The 26,960-nt window shown below is 40.3% G+C and overlaps 1 protein-coding gene and 1 long non-coding RNA gene across 10 annotated transcripts in view; one reads left to right on the top strand and one right to left on the bottom strand.

Annotated features, from left to right (window-relative positions):
• Positions 1 to 25,367, top strand: part of ATAD2 (ATPase family AAA domain containing 2) — a 33,679-nt gene extending 8,312 nt beyond the window's left edge. For 5 of the 9 annotated variants that reach the window (XM_052703957.1, XM_052703961.1, XM_052703960.1 and 2 more), the window contains 24 exons: positions 203 to 302; positions 1,521 to 1,599; positions 2,509 to 2,622; positions 3,466 to 3,517; positions 4,483 to 4,614; positions 5,519 to 5,627; positions 5,831 to 5,946; positions 7,280 to 7,454; positions 8,089 to 8,177; positions 9,022 to 9,181; positions 11,136 to 11,226; positions 11,668 to 11,982; positions 12,926 to 13,052; positions 14,186 to 14,369; positions 15,885 to 16,070; positions 17,127 to 17,262; positions 17,410 to 17,606; positions 18,748 to 18,907; positions 19,187 to 19,309; positions 19,404 to 19,553; positions 20,694 to 21,095; positions 21,766 to 21,878; positions 22,283 to 22,411; positions 24,103 to 25,366. In XM_052703957.1, the coding sequence (XP_052559917.1) occupies positions 203 to 302; positions 1,521 to 1,599; positions 2,509 to 2,622; positions 3,466 to 3,517; positions 4,483 to 4,614; positions 5,519 to 5,627; positions 5,831 to 5,946; positions 7,280 to 7,454; positions 8,089 to 8,177; positions 9,022 to 9,181; positions 11,136 to 11,226; positions 11,668 to 11,982; positions 12,926 to 13,052; positions 14,186 to 14,369; positions 15,885 to 16,070; positions 17,127 to 17,262; positions 17,410 to 17,606; positions 18,748 to 18,907; positions 19,187 to 19,309; positions 19,404 to 19,553; positions 20,694 to 21,095; positions 21,766 to 21,878; positions 22,283 to 22,411; positions 24,103 to 24,141 (3,478 nt within the window). In that variant the 3' untranslated portion in view covers positions 24,142 to 25,366. Of the gene's footprint in view, positions 1 to 202; positions 303 to 1,520; positions 1,600 to 2,508; positions 2,623 to 3,465; positions 3,518 to 4,482; positions 4,615 to 5,518; positions 5,628 to 5,830; positions 5,947 to 7,279; positions 7,455 to 8,088; positions 8,178 to 9,021; positions 9,182 to 11,135; positions 11,227 to 11,667; positions 11,983 to 12,925; positions 13,053 to 14,185; positions 14,370 to 15,884; positions 16,071 to 17,126; positions 17,263 to 17,409; positions 17,607 to 18,747; positions 18,908 to 19,186; positions 19,310 to 19,403; positions 19,554 to 20,693; positions 21,096 to 21,765; positions 21,879 to 22,282; positions 22,412 to 24,102 lie in introns of all 9 variants that reach the window. The other 4 variants (XM_052703958.1, XM_052703959.1, XM_052703965.1 and 1 more) reach the window with 4 other exon arrangements.
• LOC128091072 (uncharacterized) lies at positions 23,365 to 25,702 on the bottom strand. Its single transcript, XR_008211224.1, has 2 exons — positions 25,446 to 25,702; positions 23,365 to 24,496 (listed from the first exon to the last, which is right to left on the bottom strand). It is a non-coding gene; the product is annotated as an uncharacterized LOC128091072 (long non-coding RNA).
• Between the last annotated feature and the right edge of the window lie 1,258 nt (positions 25,703 to 26,960).

Raw genomic sequence — 26,960 nt, 5'->3', positions numbered from 1 at the left:
TACTTCAATCTGTGTAAAACAAATAAATAAAAATAAACATTTGATACTATTTTTTTTTCTTAATATTTAAGAACTCAGCTTGGTGTCCGTGACTTCTGACTTGTGCATGCCATATTAAAATGTTGTACTGAAGCTATGTTCCATTTTAATTTTTTGGGGTGCTTGCCTATCTCCATTCTTACACGTCAACTTTTCGTCTTAGTACTGCAGAAGCAGTGTTGCAAAAGATGGATGACATGGAGAAGATGCGTAGACGCCATAAAAAGGGCTTGGAAGACTTTGGGGTATTCAGCAATGCTGAAGTAAATACTCACTTATTTTATCATTTTTGCATAAGTTGAATATTTTGCATAGGCAAGTAATTCAGTAGTAATTTTAATTTAGCTGAAATAAGTTTCTTCCAAAGAATTCATTACTGGTTAAGGATGATACATTTTCTGCAATGCAGTATTGTGCATTTTAGCTCTCTAATCAGAACTTTTGATATGGTACTACAGACATCCTTTAAGAGTGGAAGAAATACCTTCTGCAGAAGATGTACTTTAACAGCTTAGTGTTACCTCGTGTCTTATAATACAGTTTCTGAACTGGCTTACGGTTTTGGAATGGAGTTAAAAATCCATTTGAAACAAGATCCAGTCAAACAAATACTTGTTTCAGGACTTGAGCTTTTACTCCAAGTCTTATTAAAAGTTCTGGTTGAGAACTGAATTCACAAAGATTACCTGATGCTTTCCATCCCATTTGTGTAATTTAGCTGTTTTTTCTTCATTCCTTAATCTTCTTTCTCATCGTGTTCAAGAACACTTATAGTTGGCAAATTTAACAAAAGGCAATGGATGGTTTCTGTGTTTCTTCTCAGGATCTTGATGCCCTTTAAATTCAACACTGTCAAAGTTGTATGCCGCATTTACTCTTAGTTTTTCTCTATTAGATTACAAACGTCTGCTGTGTGTTTGAACTATAGGCACATAGACTATTAGGATGTTTAAAATTTGCCTTTGGATTTTTGTTTAGATCTGAATTCCTTTTTATTTCCCTCAAGTTACAGAGTGGTAGAGGTTAGAAAGAACCCCCGGAGGTCAGAGTTCCAATCCCCCTCCTCAAGGCGCAGGTTGCCTAGGAGCGCAGAACGTCAACGCAGGTGTCCGCAGTACCTGGTGTAACATCTCTCACCTGCCTCTGAGCTATTTTGGTGTTGGTTGTGGTGTTTTTGGTTTCATTTCTTAGTATTGCTAGAAGTTGTTTCTTTTTCCTTGATTCTGCCACGCTGTTGGGTTATTGGCTAATACACGCAGTTGTGTATCCAGGTAAGTGTTTAACCTCCTCAAGTGCGCCCTGGCATAGTACAGAAATTTTTGTTACAAATTGTAGATGTCATAATCATGATCCTGTTCACTCTTCCTGTGTGTTAATGTAGTTTTGTGTGTATATTGTCCTCTGATAATGTTATTGTGTAGGCAGCAGGCATGCGTTTTTCTGCACTTTTGTGACTGATCTTTCTTGTTGCTTTTCTTTAGGAAAACCTTGATATGTATTCCTGTGAAAAGAAGGAAATTGGAGGAGGTGATGTACCTGACAATCAACAAGAGCTTGAAGGTTAGTTCTGTTTTCAATTTTTCTTTACTATGTCCTAGCCAGAAGCCTCATTTTCATGGTTTTGAGCAGCATGGAAAGAAATTTTGGGAAGTAAACTAGGCTGCCAGAGCCGTATGAGAATCTCCTCGCAAGTGCGAAGATCAGCTGGGCAGAACTTGGTGTTATCTGTTTTTGTACTTTAGCAGGTAGTCTGTGGAAGCTGCTTTGGGGCCTGTAATAAGGAGCTTGCTCAGTGTGAAATTAGATGAATGAGGTTAAGTCACAAAAGACCACGTTAACTTGGAAGTGCTGGGAAAGCTTGAAGTTTTTAAGAGGGAAATTGTGACGAAGGCAGTAAGTTAGATGATCCTTGTGGGAACTTTCTAAATGAAAAAGAGTGGAGACAGAACCTGAGAAAAGCTTTGCCACTAACTACCAGAAGCTCAGAGAAGATCAGGGATGTGCAGTGGCAGGGAGGAAACCAAGGGAAGGATTTGAGATGAATAATGACTGGGCCTGGGCACAGCTGGAACTTGGGAGCTTGATTGTTTATTCTTACCACTGTAGATTATTAAAACTTTCTGTCAGGAAACACTTGATGGAAATAACAAGTAACAACTTTCTGAACTAGCTGTTTTCATAGGAGCAGCATTTTAGCTAAGCAAGGTGACAGACTTTTGTTATTAAACAGTATGATGACAAGTCACCTAACAGTTTCTGAGAGGACTGAACAATTTCTATACTGTATGCTTGTTTTGGATTAGGAATTTCTGAAATATGTGTTGCATGAATTTGTCTTAAGACTTTCCAGGTCTGCTGTATCATGTAGGTGATGGTAACAGTAAAAGCTACAGGCACCTGTGTAGCACATGCTGGTTTTAGGACTGTTTGCAACTATACCTAACAATTTAATATCACATTGTGGTGCAGTAGCGTCATCAGAAGAAATTGAAGGTAAAGAAGATGGTGGTGCTGAAGATAATCAAAAGCGTTATGAGCTCCGACAGAGGAAAACTGTTGTGCCCTACCAAGCTCCTTTGGAAAGTAGGTTATGTGCATGGTTTCTTTGAAGAGTTTATTTCTTGCACAGAAGTGAAATAGATATCTAGTTACCTGTCATTCCATTTAATGCTGTGCCTTCATTCTGCAAGTAAATTCTGGTCTTGTCAGATGCATGTGTCCTGTGCACATTATATTTCTATGCTGAGGCTCACTTGCTGATGTTTTTTCATTTGCTTTGCTATATTGCATTTGCAGCACTATTGCTGACTGCTACAGTGAGGCTCCAGAATTTCTTCTGCTTTGTACTCCTGGTGCTTCTTTTGATATGTAATGTAGAGTTTATATTACCAGTTTTCCTTCAATGTACTGTACTTTCTATCTGAGAACTTTCTGATTTTTAAGTTAGGGGAATAAAGAAGAGAATTAAAAATCAAGGGTGACCCATCTGTCCTTGAAATAATAGTAATCGTCCTTAGAGTTGGATGGGATCTTTAAAGGTCATCTTGTCCAGCTCCCCTGCAATGAACAGGGAGATGCACAGCTAGATCAAGTTGCCTAAGTCCTAATCCAGCCTCGACTTGAAAGGCTCCAGGGATGTGGCACCAACCACTGGTGTGCTCTGGGCAACCTTATTTCGTTGCCTCACCGCCCTCACTGTAATGAAACAGGCTTGATAGTCTTGCTTCTATGGCTTTCAAGTCTCCTTAAAGGCAGGTATGTGTTCGCATTTCTACTGTGCACTGATGAAAAACAAGACCAAAACACTTGAAATTTCCTCTGGAATTAGAAATGGATGAAACATGACACTTTCTGAATCTTTTCCTATTTTACTCTCTCAGATATGTTACCTCTTTTTTTTTTTTTTTTTAACTTTGTCTTCAACAGGACCGAGACAACGCAAGATACTCTTTCCCGGCCCACGGAAACGGCCTAACAGGTTGGTGCACAGCTAGTGATACTTTACATTTATTTGTAGTGTTTTCAGTCCTGTTACTTCATCAGGTTTAAAGGGCTTTCAGTTTGTTGGTGGTTACAGGGTAACCTTATGATTATCGCTGTGGTAATCTAAGCCTATAAAGGAAACCAATCTTTGGATAGGAGGAGGTGGGTATTTCCTGGATTTTTAAAAATACAGTATTTGTGGATCACTGATTTGATGGTTATGGAGGCCATGCCTGAGGCTGTGTCATTGAAATTCTTTTGTTCTGAAACTGAAGCCAGAATCTCCCTCTAAAATCTTTCGTCTTGAAATTTTTTTGTTGAGGATTATTAAGGTGAAATTATTAAGTTGAAGGATAAGTTCATTAGACTTAGAAGGGAAGGCTTTATGAAAGAATTTGTGGAATTTTTAACCACTCAACTACTGGTTTCTTATTGAAATCACTTAATGTTTCTGTACGAAGCTTACCTTCAACAAGAAAAATTCCTCATGAATTGATAAATTGCCATAGTAATGATGAAGGCTTCTTAGGTTCTGTAAGCAGTTAAAGCACAGAGGATGCTGTTGATGGGCACATTAGGAATGTTTTGTACAGCATTCCTGAAAATAGATGGTCAGGGAAGGGTTTTTTGAAGCCTAACGTACATCAGTGAAAAGGGGTCATGTTTCACAGAGAGGATAATCAGAGCTAAATGTGTAAGTGTGCCAGCTTGATTGGACAAAATGAGCAGTTTGTTCATGAACTTTCTTGGTAAAATAAAAACATTTTAGAGGAAAAAAAATTAATTTTGCTGTTCTGAGGAAAATAATGTAACATGCTTTTGAAATTAGATTGTTAAAAAGCACACTGAACTGGAAAGTTAATGGATCTTGGACAGTGAGTTTTGAGATAGAATAGATGGCAAGTAGTGTCAAATATTGAGAGAATTCTATTTGTTAACATTCTGTTTAAATGCTTGCAGACCGAGACGTGCAGCCCACAGTGCTGATTCCTCATCGTCTTCCTTATCATCCCCTTCCTTGTCATCCTCATCTGATGAGGAGGAGAGCGTTGAGAGGCGTCGGAGGCACAGCCGTAACAGGATCAAAAGAAGGTGACTGTATTTAGAGAACATGGGAGGGATGAATCTATTTGAGCAAATAGCATCTCCCTAACTGTGGAGTTATCCTCTTAGTCTTGGATAGTTACTAAGTGGCGATTGTATTTAATCACACCTCTTGATTGTAACCAAACATTTTAAACTGGAGTTTTTAGAAATTAATTACTTACAAGCAGTTTGATTGTGAAGAGAGAATGGGGGGAGGAACACTTACTTACTTTTTTTCTAAGTAAAATCCTACTTCTGCAATTCTCAGTAGCTTGTCCAGAGAGAAAGCCACCATATCTAACAATTTGATAAACCTAGGAAGTGACAAAGGTTTCATTTCTTACACAACTGTCTTAATAAATGCACACACATGAAAAAAAGTCTTCAGCCAGATGTCTTTCAGACTGGTATGCTTTCTGATATGCAAACTACTTGGGAATGACCACTGGTGGGAGGCCTTTCATAATGCTAATTTACACTGAAATGTGTCCCTTTGGAGTGTAATTTGTTTTTTTTTAATGTAGAATCAAAAAATCTTTGAAATCAGTCAGTATATTTTTGGGGTTTTTTCGTCACAAAAGTGAAGATGTGTTCATTGTTTCTATATGTGGAGTTGCTGGTTCTAAAGTTGTAGTCAGGTTTGTGCCATCTTGGCTGGCATGGATGCTCACACATGCTTAAAAAAACAAAACCAAACAAAAAAACCCACTGTCTCAGGTGAATGTCTGGAGTGACCATTTTCTGTTCTTTACTCATGGATGTTAACAAATGTATGACTTCAAATGAATATTAGCTCTTTAAGAAGCTTATGTTAATTAATAAAATCTTCTGTGTTCACTTGTCATAAAAACAAATATTCTAGCTACGTCTGAAATAAGGCAGCTTTTTCTTTGTCCTTAATTGAAATCAGGTGTCTTCCAGTAAACCTTGAGGAGAATGAGCTGAAGGGAGTTCGCAAGGATCGAGTGAAAATTGGAAAAAGCCTGGCTGATGTTGATCCAATGCAGATCGATAGTTCGGTGAGTGGTTTAATTTGCTGCGTCAGTGTTTGTGAAGGCTTTCAGTAATGGGCCGTCTGCAGCTATGCTTGATGGTTTTCTGTCAAGCAACTTCAGCAACAGCCCAGAACATTTCCTTGTTGCTGATGTATAACTTCTGGTGACACCTTCATCCAAATTGCTAACTTTGTTAACAACGTGTGTTCTGTTGAATTGATCTTCAGGTGCGATTTGATGCCGTGGGTGGTCTTTGTGACCACATTGCAGCTTTAAAAGAAATGGTCGTTTTTCCGCTGCTTTATCCGGAGGTGTTTGAGAGATTCAAAATTCAGCCTCCAAGGTAACTGATAGAAACTATTCATTGTAAGTTAACTGTTTTCAGGAGAATATTCAACCGAGTTATCAATGTTTCCTTGCTTCTTGGCAACAGTGAGGGGTTGTTTCAGTAGTAGTAAAAAATAATTTCTTTAAAATGGATGGAGTCCAGAGTGTGCATACATGTAGCTTCCAAACATAAGCAGTGCCTTGTGCATAAAAATTTCTTGTCTGCAGGTTGGAAATTCTTTGAAAGGAGAATGTATTTCCAAAGTGTCTTAGTGTTATAAAGTTGGGTTGGGGTGTTTTTTGTTTTGAGTTTTATGTACAAGTTGGCTTGATCAGTTTGTAAGGAGGAGGAGATGGTCTAATGGAAGTCATTTGTGATTTGGTTCTTGGAAGTCTGCTTCTCTTTCTCACCTTTTATGAAGTCCTCAGGTATCATCACTTGTAATGCTTGTTACAACAAGAATGTTGTGGTGTTTGTTGTGCTTGGGATAAAGTCAGCAGCTATCCATTTCTTACGTAGCTAATCTTGTCAATTATGAAATTGGGTTATTAGATTGATTGATTATCCTTATATTTTTAGTAATCAAAACTCAGCCATGGTATATGGAAACGTAAGTTCAGATTATTTCCTTTCAGAAACTTTAGAAGTATTATTTAGAAGAAGAATAATGGAAAAAAAACCTTCCAGAGCCTTACTTCTTTATTCACTGAAATTCTTATTCAAACAGCAGCATGTTTAGTGCTTTCTTAGCTGACGGTTATGTATATCTGAAAATGCAGAATACCCTTTTCTGTTTATTTTCTTAAATTTTCTATTCAGCATTAGACTTCCTCATTTTTCACCAGCAAAAGATGGTCTATGAGGCCAAATCCTGTAACTTAAAGTTTTTAAAGAGAGAATTAAGTGCTTTACTAACAAGTCTTGATATCAAATCCATGCTTGTGTGAAAGCGAGAGCGTGGAGCGTATTGCTAAAGAGCAACCTGGTGATTCATCTGTTAACTCCTTCTGGGTGGAAGTTGCTTGTTTGACCCCAGTTTGCTCTAATAACCTGTTTGTCTGCTAGCAGTTTTGGAAAGGTCTTTTTGGGGCAGTGCATGCTCTTCTACAGGTGTACATCTGAGGTATCTGCATTATTCATTTATTTTGTTGCCTTGAGAAATTTTGTTGGAGCACAAAACTTCAGGTCCTGCCAGGACCTTAACCCAACTTTAACTATTTGTGTTCTCTTGTACATGAAATGTTTTGGTTAGGTAAGAGGAGTTGTTTGTTCTAGGGATGATGGTTGTAATAGCTTCTCTTCACAAGAGGTTTTTTTTTTTTCCTATCTGAATCGTTTTTTATTGCAGAGGATGTCTGTTCTATGGTCCACCAGGAACTGGAAAGACCCTGGTTGCACGTGCCCTTGCTAATGAGTGCAGCCAGGGGAACAGGAGAGTGGCTTTTTTTATGAGGAAAGGTGCAGACTGCCTCAGTAAATGGGTCGGAGAGTCTGAAAGGCAACTTCGTTTATTATTTGATCAGGTAAGATTGAAATATGCAGTATATTCCATTCCCAGTTGAAACTGTGATTTTCTGTGATTAACATTATTAAGAGCATCCTCTTTTGGGTACTTCGTTAGGATTGTTGGTGGCTCTTTTCCCCACTGAAATAGGAATGTCAGCGTTTGCTTTTTCAGTGCCTCCATAATTTGGATCAGAGACTTGAAATGGGAAAAGATCAAAATGAGAAAAGCTTTCAAAGCAAAAAAAATTTCCTCCCACCAGAACAGCCGCAGAGAAGGCTGCAAGAGGCAAGAGATGATGGCTTTAGATCAGAGGGAAACAGATGCTGTCTGAAAGCAGGGTTCTTTAAATTCATAGAGGAGGCTTGCTTCCACAACCTGTAATTGAATTAAGTTCTGCTTGTTCTTTATGGCTGCCAAATAGCTGTAACAACTACTGGAATGAGTTGTTTCCTGTCACCTGGTCACGGTAGGTTGATGTAGACTGATCCTTTCTGTTACTTATGTCAGATACTCCGAGTCAATAAGTAGAGATCCCTGATGTTACTCTAAAAAATCTAGTTTCAGTGACATGCCAACCATAATGTCTTTCATGTGTTTTCTCTTGAAACAGTGCTGTTTTACACTTACAGTATTACTGATTTTCACTCTAGGCATATCGCATGAGGCCTTCAATTATTTTCCTTGATGAGATTGATGGTCTTGCTCCTGTCCGGTCCAGTAAACAAGACCAGATTCATAGGTATTATGTTTTCTGTGTCTACGTAGAATCTGCTGGGAGTGGGAGGGCGATGATGACCACTTTGTATTACTCATTAATTTATCCTGAAAACTTGTAGCTCGGTGCTCCTAAACTTGAGATTATTTGAGAGAACAGTTGAGAACAGTTCACTTGCTCAATACTAGCACAAGGTCTGTGTTACCTTACCTATTTTTGTCTGTCTTAAAATGAGTCACTGATGAGCATCATCAACAGAATTGTGTCCTTTTTTGAGAACTCACTGGAGAAAGTAATAGAGTCAAAGAATTGCTCAGGTGGGAAAAGACCTTCGAGATCATAAAGTCCAAACACAGCCTAATTATACTACCCTAACTAAAAACCCATTGCAAAATCAAGTCCCTGAGCACCACATTCAAATGGTTTTTAAACACGTTCAGGGATGGAGACTCAGCACCTCCCTAGGGAGCCTATTCCAGCGCTTTACAACCCTTTCAGTAAAGATATCCAACCTAAACCTCCCCTGCTGCAACTTGAGGCCATTTCCCCTCATCCTGTCACCTGCCACCAGTGAGAAGAGGCCAACCCCACTCACTGCAATCACCTTTCGGATATCTGAGAAGAGCCATAAGGTCTCCACTCAACCTCCTCTTCACTCGGCTAAATGGCCCCAGTTTCTTTAACTAGCTTCTCATAGACCATATTCTCCAAGCCCTTCACAAGCCTAGTTGGCTTTCTTTAGACCTGTTTCAGCAAGCTCAGTGTCCTTTCTGTATTGAGGTGCCCAAAGCTGAACACAACACGAAGTCATGTGGATTGTATCAAAACTTACTGAACTGGTGAATAAAAATTGTGTTTTTTCTATCAGCTCCATCGTATCAACGCTTCTGGCACTCATGGATGGGTTGGACAGCAGAGGGGAGGTGGCTGTCATTGGTGCGACCAACCGACTGGATGCCATCGATCCCGCATTACGAAGACCTGGACGCTTTGACCGCGAATTCTTCTTTGGCCTCCCAAATAAAGAGGTCAGAAAGTAAATACAACCTTAATGCTAATGTGACACAGTCCGATTTCATAGCAAAAAGTTGTGCAGATTGGATGAAAGGCTGATATCTGGAGACACTTCCATACTGTGCAGAGCAAATCTGCTGCTGAATATATATGATGACAACTTCAACAAGTAGTTCACTCTACAGTATTTTTGGTTTCACTGTGACTAGTCAAGAAAAACAGGATGTTGCTTGTCACTGGCATGTTCTAAGAAGGAATGAAAATGCAAATTGGCTTTAAACTATTGTTCTCATCTTGAAGGTGAAGGAAGTGGTGTACATCCTCAATAATTACTTTTTGCTTGCATAAAACCTTTTATCATGACTGGTGATGGAATGTATTCGGAGCTTTCCCAAAGTTGTTTTGTTTGCTTAATTACTCAATCTGCTTGGGCATTTTCACCTTGAAATTCTGCTCTTGGTCTCAGTAATTCACTTATGAGTGGATGGAGGCGTACTTCATTAGATTGTTCTAATTGGGAGTTACCTATAATAGCTGACATTCTTACTGCCTCATATTGACAGAGGCTTTGGGTGAAGGTGTGAAGTGCGCTGCAGAGGGGAAGGGCTTGGGAAGCTTCTAGTTCAGTGGCAGTGATTAACCAAGGTTAAAACTGGTGTATAGTTTGAGTCCTAGTTATTTTCTTTATAGAAATTGCAGCAGCTTGAAGAGTGGTACTAGAATTACTTTACTTGAATGAACTGCCAGAAAAGCAAGTGCAGTGAACTGATGGGACTGTCACCATGAAATTTTCCAAATTTACGAGAAATTTCTTGGAGGGGGAAAATAAAAAATGCTTTTCATGATAGTTTTTCTTTTCTACGCTTTTTTGCTGAAGATCATTAGGTCACATATTTTGGAAACCTTTATGTAAGCTAGAATTGCCCTTTCTTTAACTGCAGGTTCTCAGAAAAAAAGACAAACTTAGAATTATTAGATTTCCTGCTTGAAAATGAACATGTTAAATTAACTGTAGAATGGTTTGGGTTGGGAATGATCTAAAGATCATCTACTTGCAATCCCCTTGCTATAGGCAGGGACACCTCCCTCTAAACCAGACTGCTCAAAACTCCATCCAGCCTGGCATTAAACATCTCCAGGGAGGGAGCATCCACAACCTCACTGGGCAACGTGTTCCAGTGTCTCACCACCCTCACAGTGAAGAATTTCTTCCTACTATCTAGTCTAAATCTATGCTCTACCAGATTAAACCCATTTCCCCTTGTCATGTCACTCCTTCTCCCTATAAAAAGTCCCTCCCCAGCTTTCCTGTAGACCTTCTTCAGGTACTATAAGATCTCCCTGGAGACTTCTCTATGCTGAAAAGCCTCAGTTCTCCCAGCCTGTCCTCATAGAGGAGATGCTTTAGCCCTCTGATTGTCTTTGTGGCCCTCTGGACTTGCTCCAGCAGCTCAATGTCCTTCTTGTGTTGGTGCCCCAGAACTGGACACAATACACCAGGTGGGGTCTCACAAAAGCAGAGCAGAGGGGCAGAGTCACCCCTCTCAACCTGCTGGTTGCACTTCTTTCAATGCATGCCAGTACACAAATGGATTTCTGGGCTGCAAGTGTGCATTGTGAGCTCACATTGAGTCTTTCATCAACAAACACTCCCAAATCCTTCTCTGCTCTCAAGCAGTTCTCCACCCAGCCTGTATTTGTACTTGGGACTGCCCCAACCCAGGTGCAGGGCCCTGTGCTTGGCCTTGTTGAACTTCATGAGGTTGGCATGGGCCCACCTTTTAAGCCTGTCCAGGTCCCTGTGGATGGCATCCTTTCTCTCTATGGTGTCAACTGCACCAAACGTTTAGCAGATAAGCAAACTGTTTGTAGTATTATGAAGCTTTTGAGGGAGTGTTGTTTCTTTTGTTGTTGCTGTTTTTAGAAAAACACCCGACAAAATGAAATGTAACAATTTTTTGTTTCCAGGCTAGAAAAGAAATTTTCAAGATCCATACCCGTGACTGGACTCCTAAGCTGCTGGACACCTTTATAGATGAGCTTGCTACAGAATGCGTTGGTAAGACTGAAAACAAAACATGTTAGTGACTGTGACTGAGTTCCAAGGAGTCTTATCTTGTACCCAGCGGTACCCAAGCTGCTGTGCTGTGCTGCAGAACCAGTCCATTAGGCAGCTGGCGTGCCTTCGCAGCAGTCAAAATCAGCTGCTTTCATCTGCACCCCTTTTGTTGTTGCTGTCATTGTCTCAGAACATTGAATGGGTTTGAGGCATCTTGCCCCAGAACAAAGTTGTGATTAGGAAACTGTTTCATAGGCCTTGGATACCAGGCAGTCAGTCACAGAACAAAACTTCCCTGCTGTGCAGTAAAAGCTTAAATTCTCTGTTAACCCACTTGTTTTTCGGACTGCGAATTCTTTAAATGTTGCATCTTGGAAACCTGGACTTTGGCTCATGTTTTTGCCTGAGACTGATGTAACACTTAATTCTTTGTTTATTTAGGGTACTGCGGAGCTGATATAAAATCTTTGTGTGCTGAGGCTGCTCTCTGTGCCCTCCGCCGACGCTATCCTCAGATCTACTCGAGTAGTGAGAAATTGCAACTCGACGTCAATTCTATTAAAATAAAAGCAGAAGATTTTATGATGGCTATGGAGAAAACTGTTCCGGCATCACGGAGGGCTGTGCCATCACCGGGCCGAGCACTGTCACCAATTATGGCACCTCTTCTAGGAAATACACTCTCGAGAATCTTACAAGCCCTACAAAGGGTATTTCCTCATGCAGAGCTTACACTGAAGAAGGACCAGCAGCAAGGTATAACAACAGGATCCACTTCTTTAAGATTTTGCCAAACCAAAAGCTTTTGATTTGTGCAGTCAGTGTACACAAACACTTCAGATGTAACAGTGATAGAATTTTATGATTTGTGTGTGCGTGCTTTTATTATGGGAGTAACTGTGGAATGTAATGCATAGCATTTATTCTGGATTCTAAAGTGAAATGTGAGATGGAAGTACTGAAGGGCTCGAGACATAGGAGAGCAGTACACATTCTCTGCTAAAGCATCCTGTTTCCAACAGTTGCTAACGTATTTAGCATTTGTAGAGACAGAGATAAGTATTGAAGCATAAGGCTCATTCCAGTCCTGGTTAATGGAGATCCCTTTAGAGTGACATGCTGATTTCTGGAGAATGTTCTACTAGTGTTACTCTCAGCAGAGCTGGTAGTTTCATTTGCTTGGTAAAACAGAAGCAGAAAGGGTAGGGGATTGGTAATTGCCCTGCCATTCTGTTGCCTTCCTTCCATTATTTTCTCCTTCAGTTATCTTTAAGGATCCTTAATTAGAAGATGTGTTTGTCACTGTCATGATTTGTTAGTCCTAGACCAGGGAGTCTGTGGCCACCGCATCCTTAATCTCCATGTTTCCACTGTGAGAACCTGCTCCAGAAAGTAATAGCCTTCTTGGATTTTTTAGCTATTTAAGAACTACACAAATTGTTCCTAATTATATTTATTCTATGGGGAAAAGAATGAACAACTGAGAAACATACCTTATACATGTTGTGGAACTTAAAGGAGCAGCACGGCAGAGATGTGCAGCCTCCGTAGATCAGTAGCAGGATGATCTCTAGGAAATAACAGTCAGCATGTGACCTGAAATGAAGAAGGGGTTTTGACATTGATTTTGAAGCTGAAGAGCAAGAGAAAGAGGTACAGAGTGTTTAGGAAAAAATAACAAGCCTCTTTTGTCTTTCAGGCAATTTAAATCCTTTCTTAAAAGATGATGCATTTGACAGAAATTATGAATCCCCCTCAATCTTTGAAGAGAATGTAACAGATACAACGATTCGCAGACCGCAGGAAAAATTCCTTGATTTTAGTAGGTAAATGTTCTGTTCCAATTGCATTTAAATTCTACTTTTTAAGCAGTTTTGGTTGTTACAAATAAGGGGGGTGGTAGATGTTGAAGTAGAATAAAATGTGTGTGTTGAGGGGGTAATAGTTATTTGCAAGAAGTAAGCATGAAGGTACTGAACTTCTAATAAAATGCATTGCTAGAACTGATCAAATTCAAAACTGAAAAAATCAGCTTTCTTTACCTAAGTCAAGTGATCCTCAGGCTATTAGAGCATGTTGATTGAGAATACTCAAAACCATGGAACTCTATCTATCATCTCAGCTTTAAAAGCCTGTGTGGATTTGTGCAGCCCTCTTGCCCATCTGTTTTCCAGGACTGTTAAACCAGTAGCAAATTATGTAGCAGCAACTCAAAACTGGTTTTGCTACCATTCAGCCACTAACTTCTGTTAATGTTCTCATGTGGAAGTCAAGCCCACAGCTCAGATGTTAGATTATGTTATTGCAGCCAAATCAAACTTTTTTTTTTTCTCAATCCTATTGCTGCGCTGTTCAGAAAATTTTCTGCCCTATAAAGAAATATTTTGTTTGTATATAATATACTGCTGTAATTCAAGGAGTCCAACTCTGTGCTCCATTACATATGGCCAATGTATTTCAGTGCCCACACCCATTCTTTTCTAACAGCGTTGCTCTGCTCCTTTCTTCCTACCTTCTCCAGTAATTATGGCCACGTCAGCTAAATTTGACAGAGGTAGTCAAAACTCAATAACTTGAATGAGAGCCCCTACTGAAGGTTAGTGTCTGGCTGACAGTGACATCCAGATTGGTGTGTGCTGGAAGTTGTTGTGCTACTTCATCTCGGGTAACTAGCCAGTTGTCAGGTGTGTATTTAGCTGGACAACCTCCATGCACAAATTTAGGAGCCATTAATTAAAAGAGCAAGATGAGTGGCAGATATGACAGGGATTAGTAAGATTTTTTAGGGGGCAGTAAGCAGTTTCTAAGAACATGGGTTTTGATAGACTTTCTGGTCACAGAGCTTGACTTGCTGGAATATGAAGAGTACTGAAAATATATGCATATATAGAAAAGAAATACTTTGAACATCTTTGTGTCTATTTCTTTTTTTTTTTTTTTTTTCCTATTCTTTTTCTAGGAAAACTTACTGGCAGCCTACATCCTGCAGACCACATCTGCTGTTAGTAGGAAAGGCAGGATATGGCCAGGCATCCCACTTGGCACCTGCTGTTTTGCATGCTCTGGAAATGTTTCCAGTTCATACTCTGGACATGTCAGTTTTATTTGTTAACACGTCATCACCTGAAGAGGCATGTGCACAGGTATCTTTTTTTTTTTTTTTACTCTTTAATCTCACAATCTCATTAATTAATGTAAACAGTCAATTGAGTTGCAAGATGAGCAAAATTCATTGCTAGTGGCAGTGGCATTATTGTTCTGTTCATGTCTGAAAAATCACCTTTTTTTTTTTTTTTCTTTTAATCTAGTCCTACACAGTAGGAATGTTGTACATGGCCGTAGTTTTCACTGCAAATTTAACAGTAAGAATGCAATTCAGGAATCTGAAAGATGCTGCTAATAATCCCCTCTCTGTGGCAGGAAATCCTGCTCATCTCAATAGGATTCAGAAAGTAATTTTCATTACCTTCTAAGACTGTGCTCCCAGTAGATGGCTCTGCATCAGACTGCATATTCTGCAGTTCTGTATCCTTTGTTGTTGTTATATCTGTAAGGCAACCAATGTTTCAGGGAAGTGTCTGGGTTTTTTGTTGATAGTTTTCTATGTTTGTTACACATCCATCTTAAACGTTTTGTGCTGCTGCAGTACATGCAGTAAGTGCATTAAAAATCACAACACTTAGATTTGTACAGTGGAGAGGTTTTTCTTAACTAGAAGAAACAAACAGATCCTAGAGCCAATTTGCTTTCAGGCGAAAAATCTGTTGTTGGGAGTCACTTTTCTTCTTTATTAGAAGCATTTGAGAGCAGTACAAGTAAGGACAGGCATGATATGTGACTGGTTACTCCTTTGTCACACGTTTCCTTTTTTGTTGTGTGATGGCTGTGTCTGTGGCCATAGAACCATGGTGTCAAGTCACTGCCTGGATATACGCTTCCCATCTTGCAGCTGGTGCAACCTGAATGCTGATAGCATGAAAGAGTGCACAGAGAAATGTGTCGTGTAAGGATGCTTGCCATGTGGTAGATGCATGTCCTCTTGTGTGATGTGCCGTATGTGGGCAGTGGCTTGTTGGACTTCCTGAGCTTGTTGTCTGATGTGATGAATCCTTTGCTAAGGAGAAACTGAGTTACAGAACCATTTGTTCAGGCTGAAGACCTCACAAAAATGTACCAGAAAATATGAATTAAAACTAGGATTCTTTTGCAGTGCAGCCTTCATCTTTTCACCTAAGCCTTTGTTTCTTCAGACTGTGCTGCAGACTGACTTGGATACGTGTCTGCTCTGAATTGAAAGTGGTGCAGCCACAATCATGTAGGAATTGAGCTCGACTAAAACAGCTTGCTGAGGGGTTAGGCTTGGTTCTTCTGGCACACCACCGCACTGCTTGAGTTGCAAGGCGCTTTTGGAGTTCTCTCATACCTAAGAAGTTTTGAATAAAGGCAGATTCAGGTCTGATTCTGTCTGTGCAGCAATGATCTATATTGAAGCGAAAGTAGCAATTTTGCCTTCTTAGTGGTTCTTTAGTTAGTTTGTTTTGATGGTTTGGCTTTGTGTACGTGCATTTCCTAGGATAGTTTGATGGATACGTAGACTTATGGATTAGCAGCCTATTCTACATGGTTGAGTTGTCTCATCCAACCTTTTGTTTTGCTAGTTGATCCGAGAAGCTCAGAGGACAGCACCAAGCATAATTTATATCCCACACATCCATTTGTGGTGGGACAGTGTTGGAGCTACGCTGAAAGCTACCTTTCTATCACTAATTCGGAACATTCCAACATTTGCTCCAGTCTTGCTGCTTGCAACATCAGATGTCTGTCACACAGCTCTCCCGACTGAGGTATTTCTGTCAATGCTTCTCTTAACTCTTCATTCAGTTTCTTGTTGTTTGAGGAACACTTGAGGCATTGGAGTGCTGTGCTTTCTGAAAATGCATACTGTCGTGATTTAGGCTCCCTAACAAATCCCTTCAAATTTGCTTAGAATAAAAATGCTGAAAGCATTTGCCTCAAGTGTTTTTTGAGTCAAATGACCAACTTTGACCCAATATTTCCCCACCTTCTCACAAGCAGGTAAGGTAAATTTACTTCAGACAATAATTTGAGTGACTGCAAGGCAGTTGGGTATCTTTGTCCAGATTGTGCAGTCCTTACAATGGAGGTAGCAAAAATATATTTTCAATGAGAACATTTCTTGTGATGTACTGCCATTGCATAGTAGGGTGGATGAAATGCTAGTAATTAAATGTAATTTAGAATAAGTTAAGATTGCAACACTTCTAGGAAAAAAAATCCATCCCTTTCTTTTTAAAGGCTAAAGATTCAAATTGGAAGCTGAGTTCCAACTTCTTTCTAAGTAACTTTGAAATCAAACTTTTATTGTATTTCTAACTAAACTTCAATAAGCGTACATGTGCTTACTGATGAATCCTTTGCAGACTTCTAAGAGTCTGCAATAAAGTGTTCAGAATGGAAATGTGCTGTTTTCACTCTGATTACTTTTATCTCAGTGCTTAAAGGGGAAGACGGTATTGCCTAGATGTGTTTGTTATGAAATGCTTTGGGAGTGCTTAAGTTTCCACAGAAGTTTTTATACTGGTAAATAAATTCCTTCTAAGATAATGAAATTCTTTCCCTACCTCTTGATAGTAAAGGTAGAAAAATAGACTGCACCTTAGAAGCGTGCAAATTGAGACCTTATTTAAATTCAGAAATAAGAACTTATTAGAAAGCTCTCTCTGGTCTACTGAACTGAATCCTTTCTCTTCCTTCTCTAGCTACTATGCAGGCTAAAATTAAAGGGCAGCCAGGGAAGTCAGTACAAAGTGAGTGGTCTTAGATGTTGTGAATGTCACAACGTTACCAGTTGATCCTACAGGTTTCTCTTCGTGCTTTAGGTACAAACATTGTTTAACAGTGATTTTGGAGAAGTTTTCAATATCCAATCTCCCAGTGAGGATGAAAGAAAACATTTTTTTGAGGATTTGATCTTGAATCAAGCTGCTAAACCTCCCGCTTCAAGAAGGAAAGCAGGTGAGGATATTCTACATCTGAAACTTTCCTAACTGCAAGTTACTAGCTGTTCAGTATTTGCTTGGGTGGCAGTTTTCTATCAGTACTTATTGTATGTGCTTGTATTTGAGTACCTGACATTGGCTAAAATTTTCTGATTAATTGAAGCTGGGCAGACATTGGAAGTATTGCCTGTAGCACCACCACCTGAACCTCGACCTCTGACAGAGGAAGAAATGAAGTGTCTGGAGGAGCAGGAGAAAAATACCTTGCGTGAACTTCGAATTTTCCTGAGGGATGTTACTCACAGACTTGCTGTCGACAGACGTTTCAAGGCCTTCACAAAGCCTGTTGACCCAGAGGAGGTAAAGTGATGTTGATCTATAATGCCATTTCATCTATGTGTGCATGTAATTTCTCAGTGTCCGTGAGCTCTGTATAGGAAGGTTTCTCCTTGTTTTTAGGACTGTACTCTTAGTGATATTGCAAGAAGCAAGAAGAGCTTTTACTTTTGCTGATTTCTTTAGGCTCTCAGCTGTCTGTTGTTTGAATATTCAGTCAAAGCTTTATTTTTGTTCTAAAACATCAGATCAAAAGCCAACACAGTTTGCTTTTCAAAAGATTTTTGATAAGACACACCATAGCACTGGGAAACATAGAGGCATCTTTCTTTATAATGACAAATGTTGTTTATGGGAGTATTTTAATAAGGCCTAGAGCACTTTTGTGGACTGCCCATTGTTTCTGTGGGAACAGGAGTAGAAGCAGCAGTTTGTGAAATAGTTTTGAGATTCTGTTCTCTGTTTCATCTGGGAATACTCAGTATGAGATCATCCGTAAGTGTTGTGTGGTTTCTTCTTTCTCCCATATACTTCTTAGGTCCCCTTATCTCCTTTAGTGACTGAATAAGTCTAAATCAGGGGTGTATCGTTACGAGTCACCTGTAGTTTTCATATAGCTGTGTACCAGCAAAGTCCTGTTCCCTTAGGGATCTGCTGACTTTTCCCCTCCGTTCCTGAGGTATGAATAATCTAAACAAATATATATGTCCTCATCTCAACTAGTCATTAGGCTCCTCTTACAGTCTGAGTAAAACAGTCTGCACCTCTGAGTCCAGTCATCTCATTCTGAAGTAGATGCCAGCATTGACATTCATTCAGGTGCAATTCATGCAGCCTTTTTCTCACTGCCAGCAACAAAGAGAATGTTGGGTGACTTCCCCAGATTTCTTTGTTGTGATTTTTCAGAGACAAAGTGAAATGAATCTGTTTTGTACTATCTGTGTGCTTCTGACCTCCCTGTTTCTTTTTCTTTATTCCATTTCCAACAAGTTATAAAGAGCCCTTCCATTTCCCAGCAGTTTGCTAGTTAATTTCAGTATCTCCTGATGTCACAAATATTCAGGGCTTTTAAGAAGTCACTTAGTTGAAGTTTTTAAAATGAAGAATTTTGGTAGATGATGTGCGAGTCCAATAAACCCTCTGAACGTTTCTGTTCCATCTGTAGGTGCCTGACTATGACACAGTTATTAAGCATCCAATGGATCTTTCCACGGTTTTATCTAAGATTGATTTGCACCAGTACCTAACTGCAGGAGATTTCCTGGAAGATATTGATCTCATCTGTAGTAATGCCTTAGAATATAACCCGGATAAAGACCCTGCAGGTGAGTGAGCACTTTTGATCCTTGTAAAATGCATAGATGGATCAATGGTGTGCGTAGGCGATAGACTGCATCAGATCCTTTCTAACGTCCGTGGACAGCATTGCTTGTCAGATTGTAGATTTTGTGGCACTTAACTACTGGGATGTGGAATGTAAGTGTTAATGTAAATAAAAGTACTCCCTGAGATATCCTTTTTCAGAAACTACCAATGCAGAGCAACTTTTTTCTCTGTGATCAAGAGTTTCACTGCCTGACTAAGTTCTGCCTGTAAAATTTCAGATCGTCTCATTAGGCACAGAGCTTATAGTTTGAAAGACACTGCATATTCCATTGTGAAGGAAGAGATAGATGAAGATTTAGAACAACGTTGTGAAGAAATTAAAGAATCTCGTAAGAAAAGAGGTGTGTGTTTTAAGGGTCAGGATTTTAAGTCTCGTCTCTGTATTTGTAACTGAAAATGCAAGAGACTTCTTTGCTTTCTGTTCTTTATCGCAAGGTTGCAGCTCTTCAGAATATGCTCCAGATTTCTACACAGTGATGCCAAAGGAAAACTCTGCTCCTGGATGTAAGAAAACAGATGCCGAGGGCAGTGACAAAACAAAGATGACAGTGACACCTGTAGATGCCAGTACACCTGTCTCCAAGGGCAAGTTGCAATTTATTCAGACTTTCTGGGTGAACTTGCCAATGTAATTGATATTATCTCCTGTGTTATTGTGACATAAAGAGTCAGGCATCAGAGAAACCTGTCACGCCCGTGGTTTTATGTTTTTGAATTTACTTCAAAAAGTGAGATAAATCCAGAGGTCATCCATCAGTACGGTTATGAATTAAAGTTCAAATAAAAAGTTGGCCTACCAGTATAAAACACTGGTCTTGATGACTTAACTGACGTTGAGTGGCTCCCACATTGCTAATTCTTGGTATCATGGTTTCTGAATACTCAGCTAGTTTTCAATGATGCAAAAGAGCATCTTCCTTCTCTCCTCCCTTCTGTCCCCAGAATGCTAAAATACTTGCTACCCCTTTACTGTTATTTCCAACTGAAGGGTGAAAGTGAAGAAGAAGTGAGGAGCTATAAAAATAGAGATGGAAAGGGAACAGTCATTATTTCTTCTTGCTCCTTTGAGTAGGGCATGAAGAGACTTTGGCTTCTTTCCATCGGAACACATGACATGTTGTAAAGATTCCTGGTCTCAGGAGTGAGTGGGAATCTTGCCACCGAGTTCACTCACATTTTGTGCAATCTTACATAAATACGAAGCACGGTGGGCTTTTCTGTTGGGCAAAACCACAAAGTTTGTTTGTAACAAGGTTAACAGAACCAGAAAGCATATGGCGTGTAAGTCTCTACAGGCTGGTTTTTTTCTCCTTTGAATGTTGCCTTAAAGTTGTCTCTTTAATTAAACTCTTCTTAATATGTATTTAGCTTTCAAAGACTGGAGTGTGATAGCAACTTTAAAGGCTGTGTGGCTGTTTGTGTTGTTCATGTCGTAAGATAAAGTGTCTTACCTTGCTTTTTAGAAATAATTCCTATTGAAGGGAAGAGTTGTCTGCCTGTAACATCTTGAAGATGATTATTTTGCGAATGAAATTAAGCAGTTGACTTTTAAACTTAATGGGGTTGGTTCACTATTAAAGATTGAACTTTTTTCTGAACGTAGGGAGTGTGTGCTTCAATTCCTTTGATCGGTTTCCTTGTAAGTCAAGTAAAATGAAGATGATGGATTTTGAAAGAATTATTTTCGTAATCTTTTGGTTTGCTTTTTTTACTGTTTCTTTGTAGAGGTGTCAAAAAGAAAACGCAAAAAAACCGATTCCTCTTTTTCCATTGCAAAGAGAAGAAGGTCTTTTCAATTCAATAAAGAGAATACAATTCCCAAAGATGACCCAAATGAGAGGGACGGAGAAGATTTTCTGGCAAGCTATATTTCTAACATGGATCAGACTGAATTTGAAAGCTCACAGGCTTCTACTTGGGAAGAAAGTGAAACTGTTCTTCAGGAACGGCAGACAAACAGCAATGAAAATAAAGCTGGATCAGAAAAGGAGAGAGGGGGGGGGCTTTTTGATATGGATACATCTGCTGGTGAAAAGGAGAGTGTCGGGCTGCCTGGACACTCAGACCCGAGAAGGGAAAGTGGTGTTTGCCAAAAACCAGACTCCTCTGAAAAGCAAGAGGCAAATGGTAAGTGAAATGTCCAACAGAACATTTAGTTCCACATTCTATCTAAGGAGAATTGTATTATTTATTATTAGCCTTTGAATTCATTCTATTATTTGTGTTACATCTCCAGAGAATCAGCAGTTTCTTCAATAGCAACGCTGCCCATGTAATTATGTAAGCCAAGCTCAGGTTTTTGTGTAGCTGCTCTTTTTTTCCTAAGATGTGTCTTTCTAATGTTACCTAACTGAAAAACAGCATTTGTTGACATTCTTTTGTTGTACGAGGAACTTTCCAATAATGAGCAGTGTCAGATTAAAAAAATGCACTTGAAGCTGTGTGGATCCATGTGGGGTAGAAGACTTGCATCCTCATGTTTGCGATGTAAGATATTTCCTAACTTGAATTCTTTTTGGAGTAGCATGAGGTGTTGTAATGGCAACATGACTGTTTCTTTTCCCTCTTTTATCCTTCTGTATTCTCTAGTGTTCTTTTTGCTCTGAATTTCTCTTTTTGGCAGAGGACTGACTTTAGCTGGAAAGAAGATAGAAGCCAAGCGTTGCTCAGTGAAGGAGTTGTAACAGTGCTGTGTCTGTATTTGTAGAGGGAGATTGCATCCCAGCACAGGATGCTTCATGGACATTGTATTCCAGATCAGCAGAAAACGTGACAGAGGAAATTTGTGTCATTCCAGATCCTTGTGTAATTCCCGTGACTGGTGCAAGATGTTCTCAGACCGAACAGAGGCACATGGACGTTATGACAGAGTCAGCTATTGTAGTGATGGTGGATTACTGTGAGCTCAAAGTACGTTAAGTTCAACTTTGTTTAAATTGTGAAATAGGACATATTTTTGCTTTATGTGCAGTTATCAATTGAGGCAGTTGTTAACCAGTGCCAATTTACACAGTTAATGGCAGAGATATATAGCACAAATCAACCTACCGTGGACTGTGATTGATGTGTTTCCACACCTACAGCTGCTGTAGATTTCTGTAGGTTGCTGTTTTTACTTCTGGTAAGCATTGTCTTAGGAGGCAGTTTCTCCACCTCAGTGTTAAAATTCAACCAGCCCTTTTACCTTAAAGCAGCCCACTGACAACCTGCTAGTACTGTTACTTATTAATGTTACTGCTAAACTTCCAAAAACAAAAGAGCCAAGGATCTTTTGCTATTCTAAACTTGTATTTTTCCCATTTTTTTTTCCTCAGCAACTGCTGGATATGGTCACTAATCTAACAAAGGAGGCTGATATATTCTATTTTGAAAAATTATATGCTAAAATTTGTCAGTGTATTTATCAACATCGAGACGATTATGACAAAACCGAATTACTGAAGGTAATTTTTGTCTCATAGCATGTTCTATCACTGGTATGCAGTGTATGTGCATTCTGGATATCGTGCTGCTTTAGCATTACTCTTCACTGTTTTGTTGTCTGTGCAAAGACAAAAACCAAAGTAAGACTTTGTCATTTCAGTCTGGGAGGCACTTATCCATATTGCAAAACCATTGTTAGATTTGGCATAATTGGTGGTTTCAGCAGGAAAAAGCTTGAACTTGAAGACAATGAGTCACCCACACGGCCCTTTCCAAGCAGTCAGCATTAATCTGTCAGTAGCTTTTCTTGAGAACTGACTTAAGGGTGGGGGGCTGTGAAGGGGTGCTTTTCTCAATGTTATGCTTCCTCTTTCACCCCTGCAGCCAGGAAGACACAGTGATACTTGGTAGACGTTTCACCCTTAAGAGCAATTAAAGTATGAAACATTAACAGGAGAGATTCTAGTGAGACTAGAGAAAAGTCTCAATTTTTAACCAGTGTGCTTGAGCATCTGTAATTTGACGTAAAGGGAGATTTCTGCCTGTGCCAGTTGTACACTAACGGGTCCAACTCTCTGATCTCTTCCTGTAAGAGAGGATTTTGGAGATGTCAGAACTCAACAGAAATCTTCCTGAGGCACCGTGGTCCAAGTCAGGCATTCCCAGTATTGCCTCAATTTGGATGTGATGGTTATTCAGTCTTTAGACTTAGGATCCTTGAACCCATTTGTCTTTGAGTTGCTCGTGCCTGAGAACAGATAAAATTCTTTATGCCTCTCAGTCTGCCTTGGAAAAAGGAAGCCTCTTTGTTTAGGCACCAATCATCTCTATCTCTTCTTCCACATCTGATAAAGAGTTATAACAGATGCTCTGTTCTGACTGGGAGAGTCAACAGTGTTTGGATTAAGGGAAGCCACCCTTGGAAAAGCTGCACCCTTCTCTCAGCTAGGATAACAATATGTTTTAGCTTGAGAAGGGATTTATTTTATTTCAGGGCTTGAGAGCCTTTGTTACTTAACTTGTAATACTTCAAGCAAGCCATTTTCTTTTAATTTATTTTCTACCTTTTACTTGTTGATGTATTTTAGCCTGGAGAAGAGAAAGCTATAGGATGACCTCATTGCAGCCTTTCTGTACCTAAAGGGAGCCTACAAATGGGGGTGGAGAGGGGTCAACTCTTTGAAAGGGTAGATAATAGCAGGTCAAGGGGAAATGGTTTCAAGTTGAGGGGGGGGAAAGATTTAGGTTGGATGTCAGGGGTAAGTCCTTTACCAAAAGAGTGGTGAGGTGCTGGAACAGGCTGCCCAGAGAGGCTGTGGATGCCCCGTCCCTGGAGGTGTTCAAGGCCAGGTTGGATGGGGCCCTGGGCAGCCTGGTCTGGTATTAAATGGGGAGGTTGGTGGCCCTGCCTGTGCAAGGGGGGTTGGAGATTCATGATCCTTGAGGTCCCTTCTAACCCTGGCCATTCTGTGATTCTATGGTATAGATCCATAGAGTCTCTATGTGGTAATCTCCAGGTTGGATGCATGAGGATGTATCTGAAGCTAAAGGGGATAACAAGGCATTGTGAGAGAGGCAGCACACTGTTTATTAGCTGTGACTAACAATTGGGTGTCATTATGAATTCTTTATTCATTTTGTGGAAAAGTAGAAAATGTTGATCAGTTTTATTTCTGCTTACTGATATTTTTGTTGGTTTTTTTCTTATTAGGTAATGAAGAAAGAATTTAAAGCCTTAGCACGAATGTGATCTGACATCCTTGATTTCTGTTCTGCAAAGTTGTTTTCGTTGGATGTTCTTCTGTTATTGTTGTGTGTAATTCAGTACTTTATGTAGATAAAACAAGTTTATCTTAACGTATATTTTTAATGTTCAGAAAGTCTTTCTAAGTGTTTTTATTTTGTATTCTTTCCCTGTATTTGTTGATATTTTGTGATGAATAGCTCAGACAGAAGGAGTACGGTCTTCTGAGATCAGTGCGTTCAGCTGTCCTCTGCGATGCACAGCACCTTAACCTCGTGTTGTGTGGTTTGTGAAGTACTGCAGTCAGTGCCTTTGTCACAATGTAGATGTGAATGTCTTCCAGATGCTTCCAGTGCCTCTTCTTAAAAGAAAAGGATGGAGAAATTGATAAGCCCATATCATCCTTTCTCAGATACATATTTTTTTCTGCAGAAATCCCTGGTGATGTATATTGTACAGCACGGTATGTGAGGGTTTTAAAACAAGTCTGATTCTGACATATGAAATCCAATGCCTTTAGAAAACTCTTAGTGCAGTTCAGAGACTTTTTTGGTTTTGTTTTTTTAAATTGCCTGATAGCATCTCAGGTGGCTTTCCTGGAATTAACAACAGAAAGACAGTCTGGGAGAAAACGTTTCCACAAAGATTTTTTGCTATGGCATATTTTCAACAATTAAAATCCCAGCTTGAGAGGCAAAGCCAGGCTTGGTATTGAAACTTCCTAACATGATGCTTGGTCTTGCTTCTAACAGTGACAATCTTTATACTGGAAAATAGTATTTTTAATATTTATTAATTTAATGTAAATTATTAGTTGAATTAAATTTGTAAATAATTTTCTTAGTGACAAAGAGAGAATCTATTTGTCTATTTCTTAAAAATGAACTGTATTTCACCAAAAATATATGTAAGAAATATCAGAGCAAGACTCTGTTTTAGAGGTCAATTCCTCTTCAAACCAGTGGAGAAAATTAATGTGACAACTTTTTAAATTAACGTAAGATGGGGGAAGGTTTTGTTTTCAAAAAGCAATTGTATCGTGATGAAATATGTAGCAGTATCTGTTGCTGGTATGTCACCAAATACCTAACTGTGCAATCCCCAAGTGTGCTTTCTTATGTGTGTTTTCTTGTTTCTTTCTAGTGTGTGCCAACATTTCTAAACTATGTGGGATTTTTTTTCCTCTGTATTGTTTGGATGAGTATTAATGAGGAATGAATGTCCATTTGTTTCTTTCTATTCATTAAAAATCTTAAAAAACAGTATGAGTCTGAAGACTTTAAAAGAAGTGCTTTATGGGAGTAGCTTACCTTGTTTATGCTATATTGCTTATGCGGCAATAGCGAAGGCAGGAGGAAGAAAAGCGTGCATTCAGAATTCACACATTAATGTATATTACTTGTTCTGTAACTTGGTGAGTATCACAGATTTGTTTGGGGTGTGCATGGGGTTTGCTGAGCTCATTCTCTGAGTGACTTTGTTGGAAATGTCTTTGTAATGGAGATGGAGTGGAGAAATCCCCAGTCTTTTCTGTAAGAGTTTCTGAGCTGCATACAATGCACTCTTGTGCCTCGTCCCTTATCACCATACAATCGTATGCAGTCAGCTCTCTGCATGGCAGCTCAAAGATTTCATCCTTACAAGGAGTGACTGGAAAGGAAGAACCAGGAGCATTCCTCTCACACAAACTTGATCTTCAGGCTATGCACAAACATCTCCTGTTGCTCATCTCAGTAACAAAGCACACTTCTACAGTTTTAGAAACTTAGAAGCCTCACTGTGCCATGAGTTGTTCCCTGTTACTGTAAGCGGTTCCCACGAGCCACTTTCTGCTTTTTCTCTTTTGGGAATCAATCACAGGTAGGGTCTGAGCCAAAGCTGCCAATAGTGATGGAGGAAATGGAAAGGCTGCTCCCAAAGTCATGCCTCCTATTTTATAACGTTGGCCAACACGGTCAGAGGTGGTACAGCAGTTGAACCTGCCCACCACTGCTGTTACATTTTGTCGTGTGGCAGATGGCAGCAGAGGGGCAATCCGATAGAATGGTGTCTGATACAGAAGTCCGTATGAAGTAAAGGTGTGGAATTGAATTCCTGCATGTGGAAGAAATGGCACTGACATGCATGGATGCTTGCTGAATGCTTATGGACACCAAAATGGGATGTGAGCACAGGGAGCTGGTGGCTGGTGAAACGCTGAGAAACAGCAGGTGAGCTCCAGTAGTGCACATCTCTGTGAGCGCAGCGTGCAGCCGTTCACTGCTGGCAAAAATACATAGCTGATGGTGTGGCTGTTGAAAAATAGCATTTCTTAGCTGAGAATTTGCTCTGTCCTCCGGTGTTACTGTGCTCTTTGTGTTTGTTGTCGTTTCCAAGGAAAGCAGCGGGCAGCATGACTTTCGGAGCAGCCTACGCACTATGTAAGCACGGTGCGTTGCAAAGTATCTCGGTGGCAGCTAACAGCGACGTGTCCGAGACGGCTGGAGAAAGATGTCCAAGTTCCACCTCTAGCCAGAGCACGGGGCTGTGCGGGTCGTCTCTTCCCCCGCCCGCGGCACGGCGGCTCGGGACCGCGCCGCGCCGCCGTCGCTCAGGGCCGGGCACGTGCGGAAAGCCGCGGGTGGAAGAAGCTGACAGGCGGGCGCTAACTTAGCGGGCACCGTCGCGGGCCCGGACCGGCCTCCGCCGGGTGTCCGCCGCCGACGGGCGGGGCGGCGGCGGGGCGGCGAGCGGCTCCGCCCCCGCTCCCTGCGAGGGAGGCAGAGGCACGGCCGCCGCTGCCCGTCCTCCCCGCGCGGCCGCCCCGGGGCAGCGAGGCGCCGGGA

Source organism: Tympanuchus pallidicinctus, unplaced genomic scaffold, assembly GCF_026119805.1.
Source record: "Tympanuchus pallidicinctus isolate F22 unplaced genomic scaffold, pur_lepc_1.0 scaffold5, whole genome shotgun sequence".
Classification (NCBI taxonomy): domain Eukaryota; kingdom Metazoa; phylum Chordata; class Aves; order Galliformes; family Phasianidae; genus Tympanuchus; species Tympanuchus pallidicinctus.
This window is presented reverse-complemented; position numbering and strand designations above follow the sequence as displayed.